General features: G+C 43.6%; 1 protein-coding gene across 1 annotated transcript in view; it reads left to right on the plus strand.

The window, feature by feature from the left end:
- The window catches only part of arhgap20 (Rho GTPase activating protein 20), a 45,475-nt gene extending 19,704 nt beyond the window's left edge, over positions 1–25,771 (plus strand). Inside the window, exons 4-15 of the mRNA XM_056289458.1 lie at positions 1,460–1,609; positions 2,795–2,836; positions 3,380–3,464; positions 3,697–3,774; positions 4,332–4,398; positions 4,769–4,978; positions 8,558–8,748; positions 9,538–9,702; positions 10,699–10,808; positions 11,972–12,161; positions 19,694–19,808; positions 21,371–25,771. Of these exons, the coding sequence (XP_056145433.1) occupies positions 1,460–1,609; positions 2,795–2,836; positions 3,380–3,464; positions 3,697–3,774; positions 4,332–4,398; positions 4,769–4,978; positions 8,558–8,748; positions 9,538–9,702; positions 10,699–10,808; positions 11,972–12,161; positions 19,694–19,808; positions 21,371–23,127 (3,160 nt within the window). The 3' untranslated portion in view covers positions 23,128–25,771. The remainder of the gene's footprint in view (positions 1–1,459; positions 1,610–2,794; positions 2,837–3,379; positions 3,465–3,696; positions 3,775–4,331; positions 4,399–4,768; positions 4,979–8,557; positions 8,749–9,537; positions 9,703–10,698; positions 10,809–11,971; positions 12,162–19,693; positions 19,809–21,370) is intronic.
- Positions 25,772–26,214: the final 443 nt, after the last annotated feature.

Here is a 26,214-nt window from a genome sequence, read left to right on the forward strand (position 1 = left end):
AAAGACATGCATGTTAGAGTTAATACTCCTGCTGTGCCCCTGTCCAAGGCGATGACAAAAAGAACTGGAGTTAGTCACCGGGAGCTGCAGTGCGGCTGCCCACTGCTCCTAGTGTACACAGCTGCTCACTGTTTCTAGTGTGTGTATAGAGGATGGGTTAAATGCAGAGAATGAATTTCATTGTATGTATGTATTGTGAAAAATAAAGTATCTTAACTCTCAAAGCGGCAGTAGGTAACATTGAACACCCCAATGCAAATCCTTCCGCTTCTCTCTCTGTCGTATCAATCCGCTAAGTCCTTCCCACTAAATTACCTCTGCATCGCTCTTCAGCCCCTTACACTCTTGTACAACCAGGAAATGTTATCGTAGTTGATAATCTATCCATGTAAAAAAAAAAAAAGTTTTTCAGCGAATCTCTTAGTTACATTAATATCATTCATGTGAAGTAGCCATTTCGAGTTGGTCTTGGTGATTTTCGGGGTTAGGGTTACAACCACAAGCGACTGGTGGGGAAGGGTGGACGCAAATTGATCACGTACACATGCATCTGCATTTGTAGAACAGCCAATAGCATTGCCCTCTCTTTGAAATAACCCGTGGTTGGCTAAAATCTTTCATCCCAGGCTAGATTTTCTAAAGCCTGAATACAGAGCCAAGAGGTGGTGCAGAAGTCTAGTTTTCTCTCGGACCACTTGAATTACAATATGCTGAAAGGTTATGAGGAAATTTTGCCCAATGATGCCATAAAAAAGAAACCCTACCTACTGCAGCTTTAACACCCCTTGTAGAGACCATCCAAGGTGCTATCCTGCAACATATTAGGGATCAGTAGAAGAAAATGGATGGCACGGTGGCATAATGGTTAGCGCTGTCACCTCACAGTAAGAAGGTCCTGGGTTCAAACCTTGGGGTAATCCAACCTTGGGGGTCATCCCAGGTCATCCTCTGTGTAGAGTTTGCATGTTCTCCCCGTGTCTGCGGTGGGTTTTCTCTGGGTGCTCCGGTTTCCCCCACCATCAAAAAAGACATGCATGTTAGGGTTAGTACTCCTGTCTGTGCCCTTAACCGAGGCATGGCAAGATGAACTGGAGTTGGTCCCCGGGTACTGCACGGCGGCTGCCCACTGCTCCTAGCTACACAGCTAGGATGGGTTAAATGCAGAGCATAATTTCCCTACGGGAATCAATAGAGTATATCAAAATATAAAAAAATAAGGGGCTCATTGGCTTCCTTTGGCTCTCAGAGAAATACTGGATAGACTTAAAGGTTTTCAGAGAGCACCATCAAGGCTCATAAATCATTGATGAGGAGGCTCTTAGCAGCTTTGTTTTCTCTGCTGTTGCAGTTTGAGAAAATTCCTTGAAGGTTCCTGCTGTTCCTTTACATTACAAACTTATATGCAGAAACTAACTTAGCTGATAGAAAATGTAAAACTTGAACCTGAAACTTTCTGCAGGTCTCCAACCCACTTCAAGGTGAAGGCCCGGGTGCGAGTGTGTGAGATGTGGACGGCAGGCTGTATGGAGGAGGTGTGCGAGGGGAGCACTAACCCAGAGAGGAGCTTCGTCATGGGTTGGCCCACATGCAACTGCGTGGCCACTTTCAGGTACACACACATATCCACACACATACGCACACATTTGCACAATCACATAGGTGTATGGGAATAGACTCACACCAGCATACAGGTGCAGTTTTGCACTTATGCTTTCACGCACACATAAGCACATAAACATAGACACATAAGCTTATGCTCTGTCTCATACACACACCTAACCATGTCATAATCTGACCCGTGCAAGTTCCCCATGTGAGAAATTCGAGTATATTATATCTGGTAGTGGGGGACTGTGTTAACACTCTTGGGTGGGGGATAGCTTGGCAAGTCAGGTTGTTTGCCAACTGGAAGGTGCAGGTTTAACTCCGGTTTAAGCCCTGTTTAAGTGTTCTGGAGCAATATGTTTAAAAGTAGTTGCAAGAGGGCATCGCACTACCAGGCAGCCCAACAGAAAAAAGTTTTCTGTCAACATCCGAGTCCCAAAAAATCTAGGTTTGCTCAAAGGTAGGTTCCTCCCTGTGCGCCTACTAGGCAAAACATAGGTCTAAAAGGCCTCCATAAGTTCTTGTAATATACTTGTGAAAGAGTACGCTATGTTCTGAAGTGTAGATGTATGTTTAAAGGGAACTAAAAATGAACACGCAGCCACACAAGCTGTAAATCCAAAAGCTGAGCCATACCGCAATGAGAGAGGGAGGGAGGAGGAAGAGAGAGAGATGTTCCTAGTTGTAAGGATCACTCACTCAGCCACAGCAAGTCTGGAGTTCAAAACCACTCTCTCTCTGTCTCTCTCCCTGTTGCTCTTTCTGTCACACACACACACACACACACACACACACACACACAAACCCGTATACATAGATATATTCAGAAATAGATGCACGCACTCACTGTCCCCCACCATAGACAATACACACATACTACTGTGCATGCATGTACATGCCAGTACACACAAGGGTTCACTTGCACATGGAAAAAATACACATGCACACGCACAGGCACACACACATGCTCGCACAGGCCCTCACATATGTTACACGCCCATCTCCTCAGCCTGAAACCAGGAATTCAGCCATAGCTCGGGGCGTGTGGGGGTTGGGGGTGGGTTTACAGTTTTAGCCACGGGGGGGGGGTTGATGTGATTACATAACCTCAGATGAGGAAAGTGTTTGGTTATCAAAACATGATTCACTCTCATTTCGCTTTATCTCTGTTTTTACTCCTTTCCTTTAGCTCTGTGGAGCACAGGGACAAATGGCTGGTGTTCATCAAAAGGTAACCATGAAAGCCTTGGTGACAATATTATTCCTTAATGGCTGGGATGACCTCAAGTCAGTAGCTAGTTGGGTGGGTGGGGGGGGGGGGGGGATCTATGATTTTATGTATCCCACAAATATGCTGTTTTGTTACAGGAAGTACTATTCCGGCTCATATGAAACCTTTGCATATAGCACAAATGATAAAATCTTTATTTTTGTTTCGCTCTTTATTGACATCAACCTGGTACCTCCTGGGACTTTTATTGTTTTCTCTTTTTGGGTCATGCTCGATCTCGGAAAACGAAGTATCTTATTTTATTAGCATTTGCCGAGATTGTCTCATTGGCAAGTAGTAACTACTTCACATGCTTTTTCACTACTACTATGCTGAAAAGGCAGGCTGGAAAATGTTAACAAACCCTTTGATGCTGTAGTTTTTAACTGTTAACACCAATCTCTGGTGTTAGTCTCTCAGGGATTTTCATTGGTCAAATGTATGTGTTTACATAAGAAAGCACTCTATTGACACTGACTCCCTTTCTTTGTCTTCGTAACTCAGTCGGATAAATGAAGAGAAAGAGAAGGATGATCCCAAGACCATTCCCCTGAAGATATTTGCAAAGGACATTGGTAATTGTGCATATGTGAGTACTTCATGTTTTAACTCTCCTTTGGCTGTCAATATTTTTGTGTTTATAAAGTGTACAAAATGACTGATAAATGGATTGACTGATGGAACAACTAACCTAGCAATTCTATAGCGATCCCTAAAAGGGATCCCTAAAAGGATAACACATCATGTCACTAGCAGCACAGGATGTGTGTAACATACATGTTATATTTCAGTAAAACTTAATGGATACGTGTTTCTGCCAGGCCAAGACTCTTGCAGTCAGTAACACGGACACTACCACTGATGTCATCCGCATGGCACTGCTGCAGTTTGGCATAACGGTGGGAGCAATACTGCAAATCCTTGCATGAGCTCTATGTAATACCATGTGCTGATATGTTTATATGTATACTGGCATTCTAAATGCACTGTGTCTAAAATCCCTTCTTCTTTCTGCCTTTGTGTCCCACTTTATCTTTGTCTCTGTCTATGATTGCGTCTCTCGCTCCATCCTCTTCATCTATTTAAATCTTTCCACCTTTCCCTTTCTTATCTATCTCTTAATCTTTGTCTCCAACTTCTTTGTGTGTGTAATTTGTCCTCTCTCTCTCACTTTATCTCGTTCTCTCTCTCTGTCTCTTTTTCTCTCTCAATTGATATGTGAATCGGTTCTGTGATGGAAAATTAAGTCTTTATTGGACAAGTTAATGTGAAGGAGTGATTTTTGTTCATATTGTTCATATTTTTATAAAGGTGTTAAGTCTTTTTGTTAAAGAATTTTTGTTAAATAAAGACTTGTTTTCTCTCTCTCTCTCTCTCTCTCTCTCTCTCTCTCTCTCTCTCTCTCTCTCTCTCTCTCTCTCTCTCTCTCTCTCTCTCTCTCTTCCTCTCTGTTTAGGGTTATGTTAAAGACCACCAGTTGTGGGTGAACTCCAGTAAGGATGACCCTCCATACCCTCTCATTGGTCAGTAAACCTGTCACAGATGTTCTTCGGGCCATGCCCTCAATGATTCACATTAATTTTCTCATCTCCATTCGGTTGCAAGTTCATTGCATCATTTGACACACATGAGAGTACATAGAAACTTACATACTACACTCAATCACACACACACACACACTCATACGAGGATAAACATTTGTGGAAATTATGACAGAAATGGGCAACAATACCTATACAGTACATACGCACATTCATATTTTTATGCAAATACACTTGGACTCGCTCTCACACAGTGACGTAAAGATATACACACAAGTAAATGTACACATGCACACACACAGGACCCATATCATCCCCTCTTACCTTTTGTCTCCTTTGGGATTTCGTCCAGGCCACGAGTTCCCCTTCAGCATCAAGATGAGCCACATCCGTAATGGGGGTGGCGGCAGTGGAGGGCTTGGAGGAGGTACAGGGAGGGATCCTGTGAGTCCCCCAGACTGTCCAGGGGTGCTGCTGTTGGACCAGTGTCTCCCTCCAGACACCCAATGTCAGTTCATCCTCAAGCCCAGCAGGGTGGCCCCAGGCCAGGCTCCACTCATAGGTAAGACAGCCTGTCCAGGTGTAGTGGTTCTCAACCTCACGGTTGATACTCTACATGGGGTCATGAGAAGACTTTATGGCATCAAAAGGGGATTTAAAAGGGTATAAGAATCAGTTCAGTAATGGTATTCAACTGTGATGTAAGGAACAGAGGAAGTATATTTGAAATGAATGTATCCTGATTGTGTTTTTGACCCTATTTGTGAGGAATTTGTTTTTTCTTGTTGGATAATCATTATTTGTTGCTTTTTGGCTTTTTTTTTACATAATCAATTGATAATATATCCTGAAAAATCATTTCAACTTTCTGCGATTTTACACCTGAAGCAAGACATAGCAGGCAGTCATTATGAGCCAAAAATATTGAGGACTTACTGTTTTTATGGATAAGGGATGCATTCCCAGTCAAACCAGTTGTTAGCCAAAATGGGACCCGCAAGCTGGACACACTCCAGCACAGAAGCAGAGATTCAAATGACGTCTGTAGCATGAACTGGAAGTGCCAGTTGATGTGTGTCAAATATGAAAAGAGCTGACACATTTTTTTCCCCAAAGAAAATACCAGTTCTTAGTAGCGTCTATGCTGGAGAATGGAACAGTGTTGGTTCGAAGCTAGACGTCACCACCGGTGTGAGGACTTACCAGCATAGGGCTTCTATTAAGCGCTCCTAATGTATGATTTTAACCAAGATGAACAGGGTAGCATACAGAAGAGAGTGGGAAAGAGGATAGGTACAGGGCAAAAGGTTATGACGTGGGGCTGTGAAGAACGCAGTGGCAAAATAACATGGAAAAATTATAAGTGAATTGAGACAAAAGGGACAGAAAACTCCCGGATGGGAACAAGTGTGAGAACAGGAAAATGGAAAGCGGAAGAAAAAAGGATGACACAGCTATTGAGAGAGGGTGAGCGAGAGAGCGGGTCAGCTAAGGAACAAGAAAAAGAAACAACAGCATATCAGATTGTGAGAAAAGGGGAGAGACAAAAGGAGTGAGGGGGAGAGAAGGAAGTTTGGAGAGGAGAGGAGGGATGTGATGGGGGACGAGACCAGACCGAGAGAGAGAGCTGGAGGAAGACGTGGATAGGGAAGACAGAGAGATTCAGAGGGAAAGAGAGCGGATGTGTGAAATGCATAGTAAAAAGTGTGTTTTTCAGTTCATGGAGGCTCTAGTGTCCAACCAGTTTCCCTTCCGTTTCCTAAGCCTTCCCAAGTTAAACATAACTGCGTCTTATATAATGTCTCCATACCATCTCCAACACCGTTCCAGTCCAATCACTCACACACCCAACCCTCAGGCTAACAAACGTGTGTTTGTTTGTCTGTCCCTCTACATCTATTTACCCTCCGTTAGTTTTGTATACAGTGGGGTAACCACTGCAGAGGTCTCCCTCGATGTATTTGTTCCGCATCGACCTCACTTTATATTTTTGCTGACAATCTTCCACTGAATGTTGAATATACAGCCCAGCCAAATTAGTAGCTTGGACTTTGTTTTGCGGTTAATGGCTAAAAACACAACCGAACTTGATTCACGCCTCCATACGTTTCCACTGCGGATCTAGCAGCAGCACTGCGGTTAGTTCAGCAAGCGTGTCCTGTCAAAAGGGACTTCTGGAGGGCCACGACTGCACCTTGTGTGTGTTTGTGTTGCCGCGGTATGTCAGAGTAACCTCAACGTACCCCTTCACTTGTGGGGAAAAAAAACAAAACACCAAAAAAGAAAAAAAAGGTGATGTTGATGCACCATCATCACTGCATGCTGGCGGCCAAAAATCCAAGTTTTCTTTATTGGCCATGGGGGACATTTTTTTGCCTATTTTTGTAGCAAGTCAGCCAGGATTTATAAGAGGATGACAAACAGTGCCCACCCAGTTGACAAGATCTCTCTCTCTCTCTCTCTCTCTCTCTCTCTCTCTCTCTCTCTCTCTCTCTCTCTCTCTCTCTCTCTCTCTCTCTCTCTCTCTCTCTCTCTCTCTCTCTCTCTCTCTCTCTCTCTCCCCCTCCCTCCCTCTTAACATTTTCTCCTGTTCCAGTGATGTGTAATGATGCAACGCCTGATTTACAGCTAGGATTTGCTTTTTAACAATGCCAAGGCCTGTTGTCCCAGGCCAGTGATGGTGTTATTGTTGCATTTTGTTTCAGAATGTAATTGGGCATAATGCTGTAGCAGATTGTTAAATCATGAGTTTTGATCGGGTAGCTATGTGAATTATGCCGCATATATAGACAGACCTTTTGGGTTGTTGGGCCCTCCACCCACTCAAAGAATCTACAGTCTAAGAGGAGAATTCTGCCTCTAGGATATAATTCACTCCATATTAAGATCTTTATTTTTAGACTTTACAGCAGCCCAAATAGAGGAAAAGCATGAGGAAAAACAACGACTAAGAAGGATTTCAATATAATAAAAAAAAACGTGATTAAGAATTTAGAATCTCTGTATTGGAAATATATTTTTCTCTACAAGTGCTTGGATAAGACAAGATTAGACAAGATAATATAAGATAAGATTTATCTCTGTAGGGAAATTGTAATTGTATGTTTTCTGGCTTTGCAAGCGATTATCTGACTCACCGTAAGTCAGCTGCTTCATCTAAAATGCCCCAAATGTGTGAAGAGAAATGTTCATTTATACTGTAAACTTCTGCTTATGAGCTGCTACGCTGAACGCACACGTGTAATGTGCCTCGTTTCATGACCACGCTTGCATAATGTCTGACTGTGTCATTGCAAACAAGTGCACACGCAGATACTGGTAGACCCCGCAGACAGGCGCCAAAACAAACACACACATTCGCAAACACAGATGTGCACTGTGCCCTGACACCTTTGAGCAAATATCCAGACCCATTACAAATCTAGAGATGCCGGTTGTACAGACATTCTTTAACAGACACGCACGCTCACTCACACATAAACACACACAAACATGTACGCATGCACCCCCAACACACGCACACACACACACAGAATGAAATGAAAGCCAAACTTTCAGGTCTAAATAGCTGTGAGTATTTGTCTATACACACGTTTCATTTTAATACTTAATGATTCTTTTTTCGCCTCCTTCACCATCCCATCTCACTCTCTGTCTTTCTCTCTCTAGTCTTTCAGAGATAACCTCAAGCATTTCCTTTATCTCCCCCTCTTCCGTCATCTATTTTATTGCGTTATTACGTTATTTTTCTCTCCCACCATTTCACTCACTCTTTCCCTCTCCTCTCTCATTCTCTGTCTCTCTCTCAAATCAGTTCTGCTTCAAGGTTCATATCAACATGTTCAACATAAGAAAAACAGCTATGCTGTCAAAAACATGAGAATTGTAAAAGAATGGCAGCTGAAGAAACTGAAAAAAAAAAGTTAATGCATGTATCAGTAAACCCAAACTGTGTCTTCATTATAGCAAATGATGCAACACAGGGACATCCTGGTAGCTCAACCGTATGCATGCGCTGCCCTGTAGGTGCAGGCCTGTTTGCAATGTCCAGAGTTGAGATCTGACTCAGGACCTTGGATTCATGTCTTTACCTTTCTCTGCACCCATACAACTTTGTCTGTAACCCACTCCCTGTCTGCAGAGCCTAGTCAGCAGAAGTCCTTTAAGAGGAAGAGGTCACTGATCAACTGGACCTTCTGGAAAGGCTCCAACAGCCAGTTGGATGGGCTGCCTCTCTCTCCGACCTTGCTCTCCCCCACCCAGGGACGTCTATTCGGACGACCTCTTGGCTCCATCTGCACACCGGACACCGGCCTGCCAAAGCCTGTCATGGTGAGCCAGGCAGAGGCTAAGGAGGGTGGGGATTCACATCCTTGGGGTTGGGGGGAGGTAGTGAACTCATTTTGGTGAGGACAAGAGTGCACATTTTTGGAATGGAAATTGGAAATTTTTTTTAGATTCAGTAATTGGAAAATATATAATGTATACAGTTTTAGATATCAAAATGTATGGTCCTGTGGTCCCGGACAGCTCAGTGGGTATAGAATGTGGAACCAATGCTGTAAAAGTTACCAGTTTACAAGCCAGCCTGGCCTTCAGAGCTAGGGGTCACCCATACTAAATATGTACTGTAGGCACTCATGGTAAGGTAATTTTGATACAGGCACAGTAGTTACACATATGTGTTTCATGTCATTGTGTAATCAGAATAAACAAAAAAAATATTTTTTTTTACATGAAATGACATTTGCAGGTCACTTGACTTCCTCCCAATATTTTAAGTGAAACCTGTTTCAACAGCAAAGCAACAATCTAAATTTTGCACTTGTCTTTGGCACTTAGCCCCAAGCTTCCACCAGGCGTTTTTTTCCCCCTTACCTAGCATAACTGAGATACTTTAAGCACCAGGCATGGTAATTATCTTTGCTTAGCTATGATCGAAAACCTGTTTGAAGTACGGCGCTTGATCAGTAACAGGTGAAATATGTTAAACACGCCAAGCTCACAATGAGGAGTACAGCAGTGCCTCCTTCCCAGTCAAAGTGAAGAGAGGGAATAAGAAGGGCTACTTATCTGTCCGATTCCACACTCAACTCCTCCACACCCAACTCTCTCCTCCAGGACATGCTGGTGTTCCTGTACCAGGAGGGTCCCTACACCAGGGGGGTGTTCCGGCGCTCGGCGGGGATAAAAGCCTGCCGGGAGCTGCGGGAGAGGCTGGACAGTGGAGCCGAAGACACGGACCTCACACAGCAGTCTGTGTTCGTGACAGCAGCCGTCCTTAAGGTAGGACTGGAATGGCACAGTTAGATGCATTGGCCACTATGTTGGCATGTGTGTACCAAACATTGTTAACATGTGCATGCATCGCAGGCACACATGCATGGAGAATACATGGGAGGAAGAATGCATGGACATACAAATACAAATACACAAATATATTTATATATATATACACACACACACACCACACGTATAGACACATGCACACGTGCACATTCATCCATCCATCCATCCATTATCCAAACTGCTTATCCTGCTCTCAGGGTCGCGGGGATGCTGGAGCCTATCCCGGCAGCCATTGGGCAGCAGGCGGGGAGACACCCTGGACAGGCCACCAGGCCATCACAGAGATACATGAAATATTTTATTTATTTATAATTTGAAAGCAAATAAATAACCGTGTTATTAAAGGGACATCATCCCTTTCAGAAAATGTAATTTTCATCTTAATATTGCAATGAAAACACATTTAACAGTATATGTCCACAATAGGGTGGACATATCGTCACATTCATATGCAAAAAAATAAAAACAAACACAAAACTGTGCATACACACCCCCACACACAGACACATGCACAAACGTGTATATACGTAAGTAAGCAGAACAAACAGCAGTGGAACAGTCCTCCTTGTCTCACTAAGACAACAGTGGAGGCATGAGAAAACATTGTCATTTGTAAAAACGGCTGATGTTCATCCAAACTCAAAAGAACGCCAAGACTCAGTAATCTGAAGCTCCACAGCTTGGCAGCGGGCCAGTCACTGATGCTTTCCAGACACATTTTTTCTTATCTTTCATCCATAAAGCAGTTGGGTGTTTTTTGATATTCGGCAAACTGATTTATCGTCCTTCTTTGTTGTGCTTCATGTATTTTATGCACCATTGACAGGAGATTAGCCTTAAAAGATTACAATTTGTTTGTGTGTGTGTGTGTGTGTGTGTGTGTGTGTGTGTGTGTGTGTGTGTGTGTGTGTGTGTGTGTGTGTGACCCGACAGGACTTTTTGCGCAACATTCCAGGCAGTCTGTTGTGTGTGGAGCTGTATGACCAGTGGATGGCCCTGATGGAGGGAGAGGGTGGGGAGGAGAGGACGCAAGCAGTTCAGAGGTAGGAGAACACACACACACACACACACACACACACACACACACACACACACACACACACACACACACACACACACAGTACATAATGGTTTTGTATTGTGTTGTTCTTGTCTCTAAGCTTGCTTTGACTAAACCATCTCACCAGCTCAGTCACGCACACACAAATTCGCACAAACATATACGCTCAGAGAGACACCAGGACTAACTTTCACAATATGACCACTATGTATAGACAGAGAAGTATGAGAAGAAAAGTCCAACAGCAAACAGAGCTGAGGAATGAGGGGAGGATAAAAGTCGTTCTGATCCAGCGACAACAAACTGAATTCCTTCTTCTGCTGCAGCCAAAAGACAAAAAAAAAAAGACAGCGAAAACCAGCGACATAAAAGCAACAATGAAAATGTTTTTAGAGAAATTCCAGGGAAGCCAGAGGCCAACAAATAATATGGCAACAAAGTGTGTGAGATAAAAAAAAAACTAACAAGACAGGTCTGTGGCATCCCAGAGGCTATAGGGAGGCTAAGGGGAACGTGCGTGTATGCATGTGTGTGTGTAGGAGCGAGAGCGAGATGGAATGTGAGAGACAGAAAATATCAATGGGAATAAATTTATATAGCTAAAAGGTTAGCAAGAGGGTGTGTGTGTCTGCGTTTGCATGTTTCTAAGATTGTTTGTGTGTTTGTGTTTGTGTGTGTGTGTGTGTGTGTGTGTTATTTGACCATCTTGAACAGTTCTGCTTCGTCTCCGGTAATCCATTTGAGGGCATATTATGGAGGAGGCCACGTTTCCTCAGTAAAGTTTACTTTAACTCAGCTGACCTGATATCCTATTCTCTCTTTCTTTCTGTCTCTTGTTCCCACACTCGCTACTCTTTTTTGCGATTCTTTTTCTTCTTTCCACTCTTCTCTTCCCTGCCATCTGCTCTTTTTGCAACACTGTTCTTTCTCGCACTCCCCTGTTCATTCCCTGGCTTCTTTTTTCAACCTCTGCCCTCAATAATTATTTTCCTCTTTTATCATCTGTCCATACCATACCATCTTTTCCTTCTTTCTTTCTTTCTTTCTTTCTTTCTTTCTTTCTTTCTTTCTTTCTTTCTTTCTTTCTTTCTTTCTTTCTTTCTTTCTTTCTTTCTTTCTTTCTCCTCTTCTTCCCTCCTCTCTCAGACTGGTCCACCTCCTGCCCAGTGAGAACTTGCTGTTGCTGTGTCATGTGGTTGCCATGCTCCACTGTATCCAGGGCAACGCCCATGACAACCAGATGAATGCCTTCAACCTGTCTGTCTGCATCGCTCCCAGCATGCTTTGGCCTCCAACACCAACCACCCCAGAGGAGGAAGGAGAGGGTACAAAAAAGGTGAGAGAGATATTACGGGAAGATGAGGTGTATATATAAGTATGCAGCAACACACACACACACACACACACACACACACACACACACACACACACACACACACACACACACACACACACACACACACACACACACACACACACACACACAAACACACACACACTCACAGACTGTTTTCTCTTGAAAGTCACACAGAAAAATAATACTGGCATTGTAGAAGACAAAACTCATTAGTCTCATAGGAAGCTAGTGAGCAGTTCTTTCTTAAACTATTTGCCAGCAAAACTTAGTGTTTTCATAAGCTGCTGGATGTGAATGGCTGGATAGTAACTGATTTATTCTTCCATCTTGGAGATTGAAATATTTGACTGAAAAGCCATTAGTGAATTCTGTGGCATACAGACCAAATTTTACTAAACTGAGTTCAAATGAAGGGTTGCAGTCTTGGCGCGGATGTTGAGTGTCCAGTCTACTATGGAATTTTACACTGACGTGTCATCATGGAGATATTTTCAGAAGTCTTGTGTATGTGTGTGAGTCACACAGTGCATATGAGTGAATGGTGCCAAGCGGACTGGCTAAAATGTATGGGTCCATCCATACAAACAGCCCACCTCCCCTCATTTTTCTCTCCCACATACACAAGTTGAAAGTCACTTGTCAACACACTGTGGGGTTTCTCTACAGATGTGTGCGTTGAATGTTGACCTCGGAGCTTGAGTCTTGAACTGGCCCACTAACACACAGCTGCAACATCTCTTAACTATACATACATACATACACCCACCCGAACACACACATACGCACACTGGCACCCGCTCACTACTACCACACACACACACAAACACACACACAGACACACACACAGACACACACACACACACACACACACACACACACACACACACACACACACACACACACACACACACACACACAGGTTCACGTCACCCCTGACACTCAATTGTAAGCTTGAAATCACTCAGCCAAGTCTGAAATGCAGAGTTGAGAGTGAGAGCTATGAAGAGAGCCTGTGAGACTGACTCTTATTAACAGTCAGACATAGAGGAATATGTGTGTATTCATGTAAACCAGCTCAGGACAGTGGACGTTACCTATTTCACATTCTTTTATTGTACTTGTCAAAGCTTTGTGACCTCAGTGCTTTGATAAAACAGGGTCTGTTGGCGTTTCTGTCAGATAGACTTTTGACACATGTTTATACCGAGTTTTTGATTGGAATCTTTTATGAATACAAAGCCAAGCTCAGTTAGATCAAACCAAAATGGCTGACTTTGGTGTGATGACTCGGTGCTCTTATCTCTCTTCTGTTAAAAGTGAAGTAACTTTCGTCAACAAGCAGAACTGATGTGCACGTAGTGGTCTGCAGTATATTGATGACGCTACGTGATTACACATGTCAAAGTAAAATAACAAACCAAATCATTCCATCATTGTCATGGAACAAGCCATACAGCAGGTCTCAGACGTAGGTCTGAGTCCACCAGTACAGTGCAACGGTGTAGTACTGAATCGGAGGAAAATATCTGGAATAAGAAACGTTAGCATAAATACATTATTAGTACGTTATTAGTAACAAAAGTACATCGTATTTTAAGTGGGGGTCTCTGTCTGTATCCCCCTGTTTTTCTTTCTTTCTCTCTCTCTCTCTCTCTCTCTCTCTCTCTCTCACACACACACACACACACACACACACACACACACACACACGTATTATATGGCCCACCGAGGTAATCTGAAATGATTCAGTTCCCCACTAGCAGCCACAAGTGGGGCCCAAAGAGGTAAACTCTGGCCCATTATAGCCTATCATATAGTCATCAAGTCATAAAGCGTACAATGGCTTCTGAGCTGTGGTCTATTTGGACACAAAGTTATCAAATTACACATACATTCTCTGTGGGTGGTTGGTTTGGTTATCTTTTCAGATGTGTGTGTGTGTGTGTGTGTGTGTGTGTGTGTGTGTGTGTGTGTGTGTGTGTGTGTGTGTGTGTGTGTGTGTGTGTGTGCGTGCACGCGTGTGCTTGAGGCTGCCGACTTTCAGTGGGAAAACATCTCAAGTATTTCCTCCAGAATCATGAGGTTGAGAATGTGTTTTTACAGAATATCATGGTGTTGTACAGTAACACCCTTCTCTCTCTCCCTCCCTCTCTCGCCACACACACACACCATACACAAACCCATCCACACACGTGCACGCACACATTCACTGTTACTTTCTGCGAAAAGCACACACAAAAATTTACGTCCACACACACGTAGACACGCTCACACATACACACACACACACACACACACACACACACACACACACACACACACACACACACACACATGTCAGCACAAATACCTTTACACCCACAAATGCTTAAATACCTCTTTTACAAATACCCCCACTCTCTCCCTACTGGGCAACATATTCCCTCTCACACACTGTTTGTTTGTGTGCGTGGCCCAGACGGACTTTTTCTGAGGAAAAAGAAGAGAAAAAAAAAGAGTGATTTCAACATTCCCTCCCTTGCGGTCGAGCTGTCAGGGGCCAATTCAAACTAGCTTAGGCTCCTGTTGCAGCAACGGCTATTTAGTGAAACTAGTACAGGCTCCTGATACAGTGACAACTGCTAGCTTGGGCTAATTTTATTTTTCAAAAACAGGTTTTCTCTTAAAGCTAGTGTGGCTTCCTAATATGGTGATGTTTATTCAAGATAGCTTTGACTATTTAAAAAGAAAAAGAGTATATATTTTCTTTACAATAACCTGGCTGGGGTCCTGACCATCTGCTGTGATATGTAGCTATATAAACCTAGCTGGGTGGCATGTGGGGATGCCAGTCAAGAATATTGCATAAATGGAAACTTTATTTTTACCCAGTTCTCTGCAGTCTCCCTAGTCCAGGACCCATCAACAGTCATCCAGCGTGTTATTAAAATGTTTGTGGCAAAACATAGTTGACAGTTTTAGAGTGTCTGAGGTAAAAATAGTCTCAGCAGTTTGTGTTTTGTTCAAGGCAGAGGGAGAGAGAGTAAGTGTGTGTGTGTGTGTGTGTGTGTGTTCTGTGTGTGCACGCACATGCACTATAATCCTCCTTGTGGCATTTGCACTGCGTCCATCCTATATCAGTGCAGCACACCGTTCTTAGTCTCAAATTCAGAGTGTTATTCAAAGCCTAAACTGCTGTGTCTTAACCCACTAGTTATCAGATCCTTCCCTCTACCTTAAGTCAAGTCACCTTTATTCATAGAACACATTTACAAACAACTGAGTTTGACAAAAGTAGTGCACAATGTCAAATAAAAAAGAGACCCCGACTGCTATGAAGAGAACAGGCCTTGTACTTTTCATCAAATCAGTTGGTTCTTGTGAACAGAGGAACAGTAGCAAAGTGGTTATTCAGCAATTGAAAACGTGGAACTTTTCCATGGTGTGTGCTCTAGCTTTACCGCATCTATGTATAACGTCAAGGTGAGTAGGTTTGAACGGGCTATTGACGGACAACAGGTGAATGGCTGTGTCTCCTACGTGTTATCTCAAAAGAGCGAGGACCAGGTGGAGTAGTGGTCTATTCCGCTGCGCACCAACACGGGATCTCTGGTTCGAATTGCTGTGTTACCACCGGCTTGGTCGGGCATCCCTACAGACACAATTGGCCGTGTCTGTGGGTGGGAAGCTGGATGTGGGTATGTGTCCTGGTCGCTGCACTAGCGCCTCCTGTGGTTGGTCGGGGCGCCTGTTCAGGGAGGAGGGGGAACTGGGGGGAATAGCGTGATCCTCCCGCACGCTACATCCCCCTGGCAAAACTCACTGTCAGGTGAAAAGAAGCGGCTGGCAACTCCACATGTATCGGAGCAGGCATGTGGTAGTCTGCAGCCCTCCCCGGATCAGCAGAGGGGGTGGAGCAGTGACCAGGACGGCTTGGAAGAGTGGGATTATTGGCCGGATAAAATTGGGGAGAAAAAGAGGGGGGGGTGAGGACCCACATAGGTTGCCCGCAGGTTTGTTTGAGCATCTTCCTTTTGTCGCATGGGCGGCCCCCTCCACGAGTGACGGGGAGGAACGGTGAATGAAGGGATGTAGAGACAGGAGGGAGAGGAGGAGATGAGATGAAAAAGAATGGAAAAGTAAACCACAAAGAAGAGTGAGAGAGAGAGCGAGAGATCCATAAGGAGGCCTGAACAAGAAGGAGAGAGGGAGCAATCAGGAAGAATGAAAGAGAGCGGGTCAAAGTGGTAGCGGGAGGGTAACTGAGGCAATGGAGAAGAGTAAAACATGGGAAGGAATAGTGATATGTGATACGAGGTTATTACATGAGGGTAGGAATGCCCCATACACACACTGTAACCCATTCGACTCACCATCAATTCAGCACTCTGCCTTTCTGTTGGTCTTCCTTCAGTACCTCATCTGGTGTGAGACCAGAGGCTCACTGGAATTAATGGAAGTGACTGAAGGCTTGGTTTTTGTAATATGAGTACAATGGTCACTTACAGGTTGTCACACTGCATATCAACATGTGACACAGAGACAACAGGACCTCATAAAGAGCTGAAGCACAAGTCAAGTCAAGCTTTATTTATATCGCACATTTCATACACAGACAGGGCAACACAATGTGCTTTACATAAAATGACAATACTATTGCAACTCAGTCATAAAAGTGCAAATACAGAAAATAAATATGCATATCAACAGGTGTTAGTGCAGTATATACAAATATCAAACTATACAAAACACATACACACACACACCAAAACCTTAGCCGTAGGCTGTTTTAAAAAGTAAGGTTTTTAACCTGCTTTTAAATGTGTCCAGTATGGGGGCTCTCTCAGGTCCTCAGGCAGGGCGTTCCATCTACTTGGTGCGTAAATACAAAATGCAGATTCCCCTGCTCTAGACCTAGCACGAGGGATGGTTAAAAGACCACTGCCATTGGACCTGAGAGTTCTTGCTGGTTTGTAAGGAATTAACATGTCTTTTATATAGCATGGTGCAAGACCATTTTGCGCTTTGTATACAATTAACAGAATTTTAAAATCGATTCTAGTTTTGACAGGGAGCTAATGCCGACATCTAAGAACAGGTGTAATGTGCTCATACTTTTTAGCTCTGGTGAGAACATGTGCTGCCGCATTTTGAATTAACTGTAGTTGGCGCACAACTGATTTTGGGAGACCAGTGAACAGTCCATTGCAGTAGTCTAGTCTACTTGTTATAAAAGCATGGATTAATTTCTCACAGTCTGATATTGATAGAAAGCCCCTTAGTTTTGAAATGTTTTTAAGATGGTTGAAGGCTGATCTTGTGAGATGATTGATGTGGCTCTTAAAATTCAAATCACTGTCTAGGATTACAACGAGATTTCTAGCTTCACTTTTGCACTCCAGAGACAGAGAGCTGAGATGTGCTGCAATTCTCTGTCTCTGAGACTTTGCAACAAAAATAAGTATTTTTGTCTCATCTTTGTTCAGTTATAAAAAGTTTTCCGTCATCCATAGATTAATATCGTCAATACACTGAGTTAGGGAATGTATGGGATCTAGGTCATTACGAGATAGGGATATGTACAGTTATGAATCATCTGCATAATTATGGTAATTCACTTTGTGTTTCTGTATAATGTGTGAGTGGGAGTATATAGAGATTAAATAGTGTGAGATACACTATGGAGTGTAGCTGAGGTGTAGGGTCTCACTTATTGTTAGAGCATGAACACCCATAGGACATTCCTGACTGAGCATGGGAGCAGTAACGCAGAATGAGGTACTCCTGTTTCCTCCCCCAGTCACAAAAATATACAACTTTGGGTGAATTCGATACTCTGAACGGTCCAAAAGTAGGAATGGTGTGTGAGTGATTGTGTGCGTATGGGTCTCTCAGATGGATCGGCGGCCTGTCGCTGTCTTATTCTCAATGCCTGCTGGGGTATGCAGTAACTCCCCGTGAGCCTGCCTAATGGCAGTGTTAGTAGTTTTATGGCCTGACTGGACTGTCTGTAGTCAAACACAATGAGATCTCCTACCCCCTCCAATACGCACACACAAACACACACACACACACACACATACGCCCAAATACAAGCAAGGGATGATAATCTTGAAAGTAGTCTGGTTCTCAGTCTTGCTGTGTGTACACACAAAACACAACAAGCATTCACACATGTATGTACACACCAAACACACACACACACTAACAGACAACATCTGGTCCAACTAACAGAGAGAGGCCCTGCAGTAAGTTTCTCTCCTCCATATTTCCGTAACGTCAGTGCGACAGAGAGACAGCCGCAAAAACAACACATATAAACAAGCCGGATGGATTTTAGGAGAAATCTTCCTTAGATGGGTAGGATGACTCAAAAGTTTGTCGGTGGCCTCCGCATTTGTGGAGTATTTGTGTCACAGGGCATCATCTGTGTTTGGTAAATTTTCTCTCTGGTATAAACAGCAAAATTCAGATGGTTTCCTTCTCCGTCCCTGGAATTCCTTGTCTCTATAAAGGGTTTCAAATCAGTTTCAGAAAAGCAGTCTGATTGGTCAAAGATGTTTTCCAACCCTGAAAAGATCAAAAGTAGAAATGGTTGTTTTATTTCCTAACTTGTGTTGCAACCAAGCAAGCTAGATAGCAATCTTTCCTATTTTCTGCATCTTTGTTTTTCATATTTGTGTACTTTGATGAAAACATTTCTGTCTGTACACGTGATGGGAACTGTTGTTCTTGTCCTATATATGAGATTGTTGCCAAAATGGTGGAAATAACTAAAATGGTGTAAAAGTTGTGCTTCAAAACTGTATTAAACGACCCTGGTTAAAATAGGTCATTCACCCACCAGGCAAGAGTGGTCATTCCACAAGCATTTGAGGAACTGTTTAAAGAAGTGATATTTGAACACACCAGTATGTGATGTCACACATCATTATCAGGAAATTATCCAGAACTAGAGGAGTGAAACTCCTTTGTATTTTATTTGGTGGTTTGGACTGTAAACACTCTCCAGCCTCTATGCACTTGTGTGTTTTGGCTATTGTGTGTGTGTTTGTGTGTGTGTGTGAGAGAGAGAGAGCTTCGTCCCTAAGAAAGAATTGTTGAGAAAAGTTCAAGAAAACTAGTTAAGTAACTAGTTAACAAAGAGTTAGTTAGTCTGATTCTTAGAACATAAAAGTTTGGTGGTACTACATGGTGTTGAAGAGAAAAATTGTGTACAGCATAAATGTATGATTAATGTATTTCTGGATTCATGTATTATTAATGCATTATTGTAAACAATACTAATGCAGGATGGATACGGGATATCACATGAAGATATAGACCTTTACAATGACTAATACAACTGTATATAGTACAAATGCAGGATAATAGGATCCCCTTGCAACTACGTTAAGGTGACTTCCTCAGTGTCTACGGTTGTATACTGTAATAGCCCAGGGTCAATGGAGAGTAAATGCATTAATGTATACTCCTGCAATGGTTATGGATGTATGTGTTAATGGTAACAATTCATGTTGGTGTCCCTCCAGGTGTGTGAACTAGTGCAGTTCCTGATAGAGAACTGTCGCAGTGTGCTGGGAGAGGACGTCACCTCTCTGTTTGCAGCCTTCACACAGAAAACCAACGGCAGCGACCATGGATCTGGTAAGCTTGGGGGTACTGTGACTGCAGAGAAGAGCAGTGAAATAGAATAGAGATAATAATTAAACATAAGTAAATCAATAGTGCTAGCAGGATTGTACATTTTATACTAGCCACATATGTAATGTGTCTTGATTCCAAAGGAGGCTAGTAGAAATGTTTTGAAAAAGGAGGCCAAATCTCTAAACTGGGCCTGCATCCAGAACTGTCAGGGCATATCCCTGAGCTGATTTGGACCGCACTGGAGTCACTGAATTGCTGAACTGAAACAGCGTTTAAACAGGCTAGTTTGCCATTTAACTGCAGCTGTAAACACATCATCATGTCTACAACCTCATGACCACATCCACATGCATTTTACTATTGTCAGGAGCAGCTTTTCTGATTAAATTTTCTTATTACATAAGCCTGGTTAGAAAGTGTTGGATGGGTTAACTGAAAGGTATTGACTTCCAAGGGTTAAAAAGGGGTAAAAATCATCTGGGACCCAAAGAAAGTTGGAGACTGGGTGTCACAGGTGGAGGCTGGGGGTAGTGGGCTATGGCTGGGGGTAGTGGGCTATGACTGGGGGTAGTGGGGTATGGCAGGACAAATCAAGCAGAACTAAAGCAACAGAGCGACAGTCTCATTTGACATGGTTCACAATCAAGGTGTGAGGGGTTGTACATTTGCGTGTGTGTGTGTGTGTGTGTGTGTGTGTGCTTGGGTTAGTCTGGGAACACACAGTGGGTCTGTGTATCCTTTGTATCATTGTAGCTAAGCATATGGTAACTAACTAGCTAGCTCTGTTAGCCTTCTAGTGTGTGTGGGCGAGTGTCTGTCTGTCTGTATGTATGTATGTTTTGTTAAAGGGTGCATGTCCCTATCTGTGTGTGCTTCTGTGTTTGTGCATCAGTGGGTCTGTCTGTGTATTTGTACAAAACAGTCATTGATGTGTGTGTGTGCGCGTTCATGTGTGTGGCCAAGGATCTGTGAGGTCTGCTGATTGGGGTCACAAGATCGCGCTGCAGTAATTTTAGTGATTAGTGAGGTCACAGACGTTCATTAACACAGCAGTAAGTCTCCTCATTCATAAACTCCTGCTAGCCGTCTTCCATGTCCCATAAATAGAAACTGTAGAGGCCACGGATCGCATTGCAATACTTTGCCTTGTCCTTTGTTTCCAAACCTTAATCAATGAATTGAGGTGTTTGTTCATTCAAAGAAAGTGTTGCTTTTGAGTTTTTCTTAGACCACTCACAACTCTTAGTTTGATTGCTGTAGTTACCTAGACACAGCAGGCATTCTGAATGGAATGTAGAAATTTTTGAATGTTTTTGATATAGTAGTAAATGCTAACTTGTAATCTGATTTGTTGATTGGATTTTTATATGAAGTCATATGGCTGCACTTTGTTAAGCCATTATGGTGTTATAACAATACTTTCTCTCTTTTTCCTATTCATATCTCCCTCTCTCCCTTCACCTGTCCTCTCTCTCTGTCCTTCCCCATCCGTCCATTCTTCCATTTTGCTCTTCTCCCACTCCCTCCATCTCTCCTTCCCTTGGTTCTTTGACCTTCCCAAGATGTGTCGTCATTCCAGATGAACGACTCATCCTACGACAGCCTGGAGAATGAGTTGAACGATGACCCTGAATCGCCGTACCAGGAGCAGCTGCCGCTTTGCGAAAAGGACAAGCCCGACAGCCGCAGCCGCGACTCCGTCATCACCCTCAGCGACTGTGAGCCGGACCCTGAAACGGAGACCGACCTCCTGCTGCAGCTACCCCCGCTGGCCAGACCCAGGAAGTTCAACCCCGCCGTCCGCCAACCACGCACTCGCCAGCCCAGTGGCCCTTCACAGGCTCCCAGGAGACTACGGAGGAGCTCCGAGCCTGCCCTGGGCCTTGGGAGCACGCCTCCCTCAGGGATGAGTGCAGTTCGCACAGAGAAACATTACATGGTGTCGAGGAAGGCGAGCTATGATGCAGCCATGGAGGGGAGGGAAGAGGAGGAGGAGGATGAGGACGAGGTGTTTCTAGAGCAGGGGCTCAGCGGGCTGCAGCTTAAAGAAGCAGCTGGACCCGGGTGTGAAAAGGGAGGAGCCAAAGCCCAGGGTAGCGGGCGCAGAAAAACAAAGCATGCTCCACCTCCTCCATTGCGATTGGATGCCAGCTGTTCCAGCCTGTCGTCGCCGGCGACCTCTCCCACGGGCTCCTCCCTCAGCTCTTTGGACTCCGCCTTCTCGCAATATTCAACTGACTATGTCACTAACGGGGCGTTTCCCTTGACTGAGCCAACTCCTCTCTCGCCCATCTCATCTCTCTCCTCTGGACGACCCCAGCTGTCTCCCAGGGGTTCTCCCCCTCAGAGGGAAGCCCCCCCAGAGTCATACCAGCTGAGCCAGGCCCCTCGGGCCAACCACGGCCACTCCCACAGCCTCCATCCCAACACCTGGCTTAAGAAGGATCGCCGTCTATCATTAAAGCAATCTGATAACGGACACACAGAAGAAGGAGCTGGATTGGTGAATGGGTTGGGTAGCACCCGCCCACTCAACAGTGGCTCCTCTGTTGGAGCGCAAGAGACTGTGGTGGTGGATAGGCACTTGCAGAGGAGGTCCAGCAGCCCTCCATCCTACCAACAGGCTCTTCTCCAGCTTCAGCGCAGCCGGTCACCCTTTTACCGGGGCACAGAGAAGCCCCTGACTGTCAGGGAGCTAAGGCTTCTCCATGACCAGGCATGTGCCCACAGGCCCCCCATGCCATCCTCCCCCAACAACCCCAAACCCCAAAAAGGAAGTGAGGCTATGCAGAGACTGGCAGGAAGTGAGTCTGTCCTGCCCCCTCAGGGTGTGTTTTATGGACAGAGTGCCACCACCCTGGTCCTCCAGAGGAGGAACTCCCATTCCCTGACACCTGCCATGGAAGGAGACCGAGGGAGAAAGACCCACACTTTGCCCCGTCGGGCCTCTGAACCCGCTAAGGTCACAGAGACCTCAAACCCAATCACCAGCCAAACTTTGGACAGGCGCCGCAGTTCCAAATCGGGTAAAAGCCAACTCCAAGAGAACGGCCTCCGGGTGTCGGACGTCGAACCGTTGAACACCTCTTCTTTAGCTGAGCCACGTTTCTGCCTGTCTCCCTCTGCCACCAGAGCCGTGAGGGATTACTTTTCCTCGCAGGCTCAGGCTCAGGCAGATGCAGATGCCTGCCTGCGACGAAGCCAAGAGGTAGCACTGGCCATTGTCCAGGGGAAGAGAGAATGGCAGAGCAGGCGGTGCAGCGATCCAAGAGTCGACGATTTTGATCAGCTGTTTTTTGCCGAAGAGTCATATGTGTAAATAAGGACCTTATATGGACACGCTGTGAACAAGAAACTTGTTTGTGTTTTGTGTCTTTTGTCAGTGTCATTTCTCTGAATCACATACATAATCTACCCTTTTGTTGCTGGATTGTTAATAATAGCATATCCTCCCATGTAATGGTACTTCCTACTGGCTGCCATGGCCCCCACACTCAGCCAAAAGAGTAAAACAGTGGACATTTCTTTATCTGAGGCAGCATCCTATGTCCACTCATCTATCTAGTTCTGCTTTTACTTTGTTTAAAAGCAGATGCTTGGTTTTTGTAAAATATGCTCCATATTTTGCTGCATGATTGTACGATTGCTGCATCAAGAGAAGTTCTTAAGAAAAGGTATCAGCAGATGCAAATGGTCTGGAACAGGACAGTCTGACAGATTACAATTTGCCTTTTAAGCTCTTGCTACAATAACAGAGAGGGCTCAGGCTGCAGTAAGTGTTGTGTTGGTGCAGGACAGCAGCAGGATATACACGGGATAGGGGATTTTTATGTCTATTATTGTATCATATTTCACCATTGGTGTAAGTTACATAAAATACATTTGTTTTTTTTTTAACTGTTTAAAACCAAATTTTATCTCTGAGCTGATTTTATTTCTATTATTTTGGAGACCAGCGTGCACGCATGCGCGCGCGTGTGTGTGTGTGTGTGTGTGTGCATGTGCCTGTTTTCAGTAGCAGTGAATCAATGGGTGAGGTATTTATTGATACTGTGCAGAGTGTCCCAGAGACGAAGCACAGTCATGTCCTCTGTACCTTCTCTGTATGAGGACAAGATCTGTTCTGTTTCTGCAACTAGGCGGAGGAGGGAAGGGAAGTGAGCGAGTGAGGAAGAAATACTGTTTGTGTGTATGTGTTTTGTGAGAGAATTAATAGATGCAGAGTTGTCAGCTGTGGAAAATGTAGTCACTGACAGTGTGTCCTAAGCAAAAATGTGAGTAATCTTGTGCCATTCGGAGGGGGAAATATCTTCTTGGTGTTTGATTTAGCCTGTTTTTTTTTTAAATGGCACTTAACTATCCTTGCCACAAAAAAAAAAGAAGACAAAAAACTTTAATTTTCACAAGAGTGAGAGGACACAGCCTGTAGGTGTAAATGTGTGAATGCAAATGTTTGGGTGCATGTATAACACAACTTTGTAACAACAGTTTATTGGAGATGTTATTTTCTGTTTTCTCCACGACAGTCCTGATGTCATTGTGTTGCTGATTGTTCAAGGTAAAACTGTACTTTACAGTGTCCTAATTCCAGTATTTTAACTTGTGTATTAATGTAAAGAGAAATATACCGTGTACTTAACAATACTGTCTCTGTACTTTTTTCTTTTTTTTTTTAAGATTATGTTTTTACCTTTATCAGGCAGTGGAGAGCTAGACAGGAAACGAGGGAGAGAGGGATATGACATGCAACAAAGGTCACCGGCTGGAATCGAACCGGCGATGTTGTGACTTTGTGGTAGGCACTGTAACCATTTGGCTATGGAGGTGCCTCACACTGTCTCTGTACTTAAAATGAGAATGTATCTAATATAGTATTTAATGCAATTTAAGCACAATTTTATCTTGAAGTAACAATCCTGAGGAAAGTTATTTTTGTTTAACTAACTGACACTTATGATGACATTAGTCATTAGATTCGGTGTTTGGGCACGCCAGATCCCAGAGATCTGTTTCAGAAGAAACAGTTGTCATGCCGACACCGTCCACCATATAAAATACATGACTGAATCTGAGTTTTAGCTATTGATGTAACTACTGTTGTTAAAGGCATTTTACAAACTACTTTATGCCATATCTACTTGCTGGCCAAAACAACTGAACAAACTTGTTCAAAGTCTTGTTGAACACTTAAAATTCTACATGCCATAACCCCCCCCCCCCCAAGAGAAATCCCCCCCAAGAGAAATCTACCCAAGGTTAAAATGAGCTGCTGCAAAGACGTTCATGATTTGGGTATTTCAGATTGGCTATTGTCGTCAATACACCAACCATAAAAAGTCTATAAAATTACATTTGTTTGCAAATAAATCTACTATTAATGTGTGAACACGTTAATAGTATGACCTAATATGATACCACCATTTAGGACTCAGGCTAATACACTAGAATATGGCAACCATAAAATGTTAGTTTTGAATTATTATATTATTATTATAATTACTGGGATGCTTCCGTAGCCGAATGGTTACAGCATATGGTCACAACTGTCGCTGGTTTGATTCCAGCCGGCGATATTTGTTGCATGTCATACCCATCTCTCTCTCCCATTTCCTGTTTGCTTTTCATTATTGTTGTCTAATAAAGATAAAGATACCAAAAGTAATCTTAATAAAATTATCATTATTATTGTTATTATTATTGTCTCCATTAAGTGAATTCTGAATTTCTGTTCATCATGTATAGTCCTTCATATTTATGAACATAAGTTTATTATGATATCCTGTAACTTTTGGTATGTTGTGTTGTACGAGGAAATCAAATGTGTATTTTTGTACATGCCAATTCTGCTGCTGCTGTTTCAATAGAAAGTATATTTGCTACAGAAAACACCATTTGTATATTGTGTACATCTGACGTCCAGTGCTTATAAAAACAGAATATCCTCCATTCTAATAAATGTTGCTTTTGTGAAAGTATCTGTGTTGGATCAGCCTCGCCTTGGTTACCCTGTCAGCCTCAGATCTCAGATACAAAAAAGAGCAAAGTAAAAAAACAGATCACGATCACGATCCAGGGGGGCCAAGTGTTTGTTCTTTTGTATTTTCTTTATTCAAACTTATCATAACTGGGCATTCCTCATGGAGATTACCAATCTCTTTTCATGGATGCTTCAAATACACGATACACAATATAAGCACTGCAAGCTGTAATTCCTTTGTAAGTCCTTTGTACCCCCCCCTTTTTTTTCTCCCCAATTGTTCTTGGCCAATTACCCCACTCTTCCGAGCCATCCTGGTTGCTGCTCCACCGCCTCTGCTGATCTGGAGAGGGCTGCAGACTACCACATGCCTCCTCCGATACATGTGGAGTTGCCAGCCACTTCTCTTCACCTGGCAGTGAGGAGTTT

The sequence above is a fragment of the Lampris incognitus genome, chromosome 11 (assembly GCF_029633865.1).
Source record: "Lampris incognitus isolate fLamInc1 chromosome 11, fLamInc1.hap2, whole genome shotgun sequence".
NCBI classification, from domain to species: Eukaryota; Metazoa; Chordata; class Actinopteri; order Lampriformes; family Lampridae; genus Lampris; species Lampris incognitus.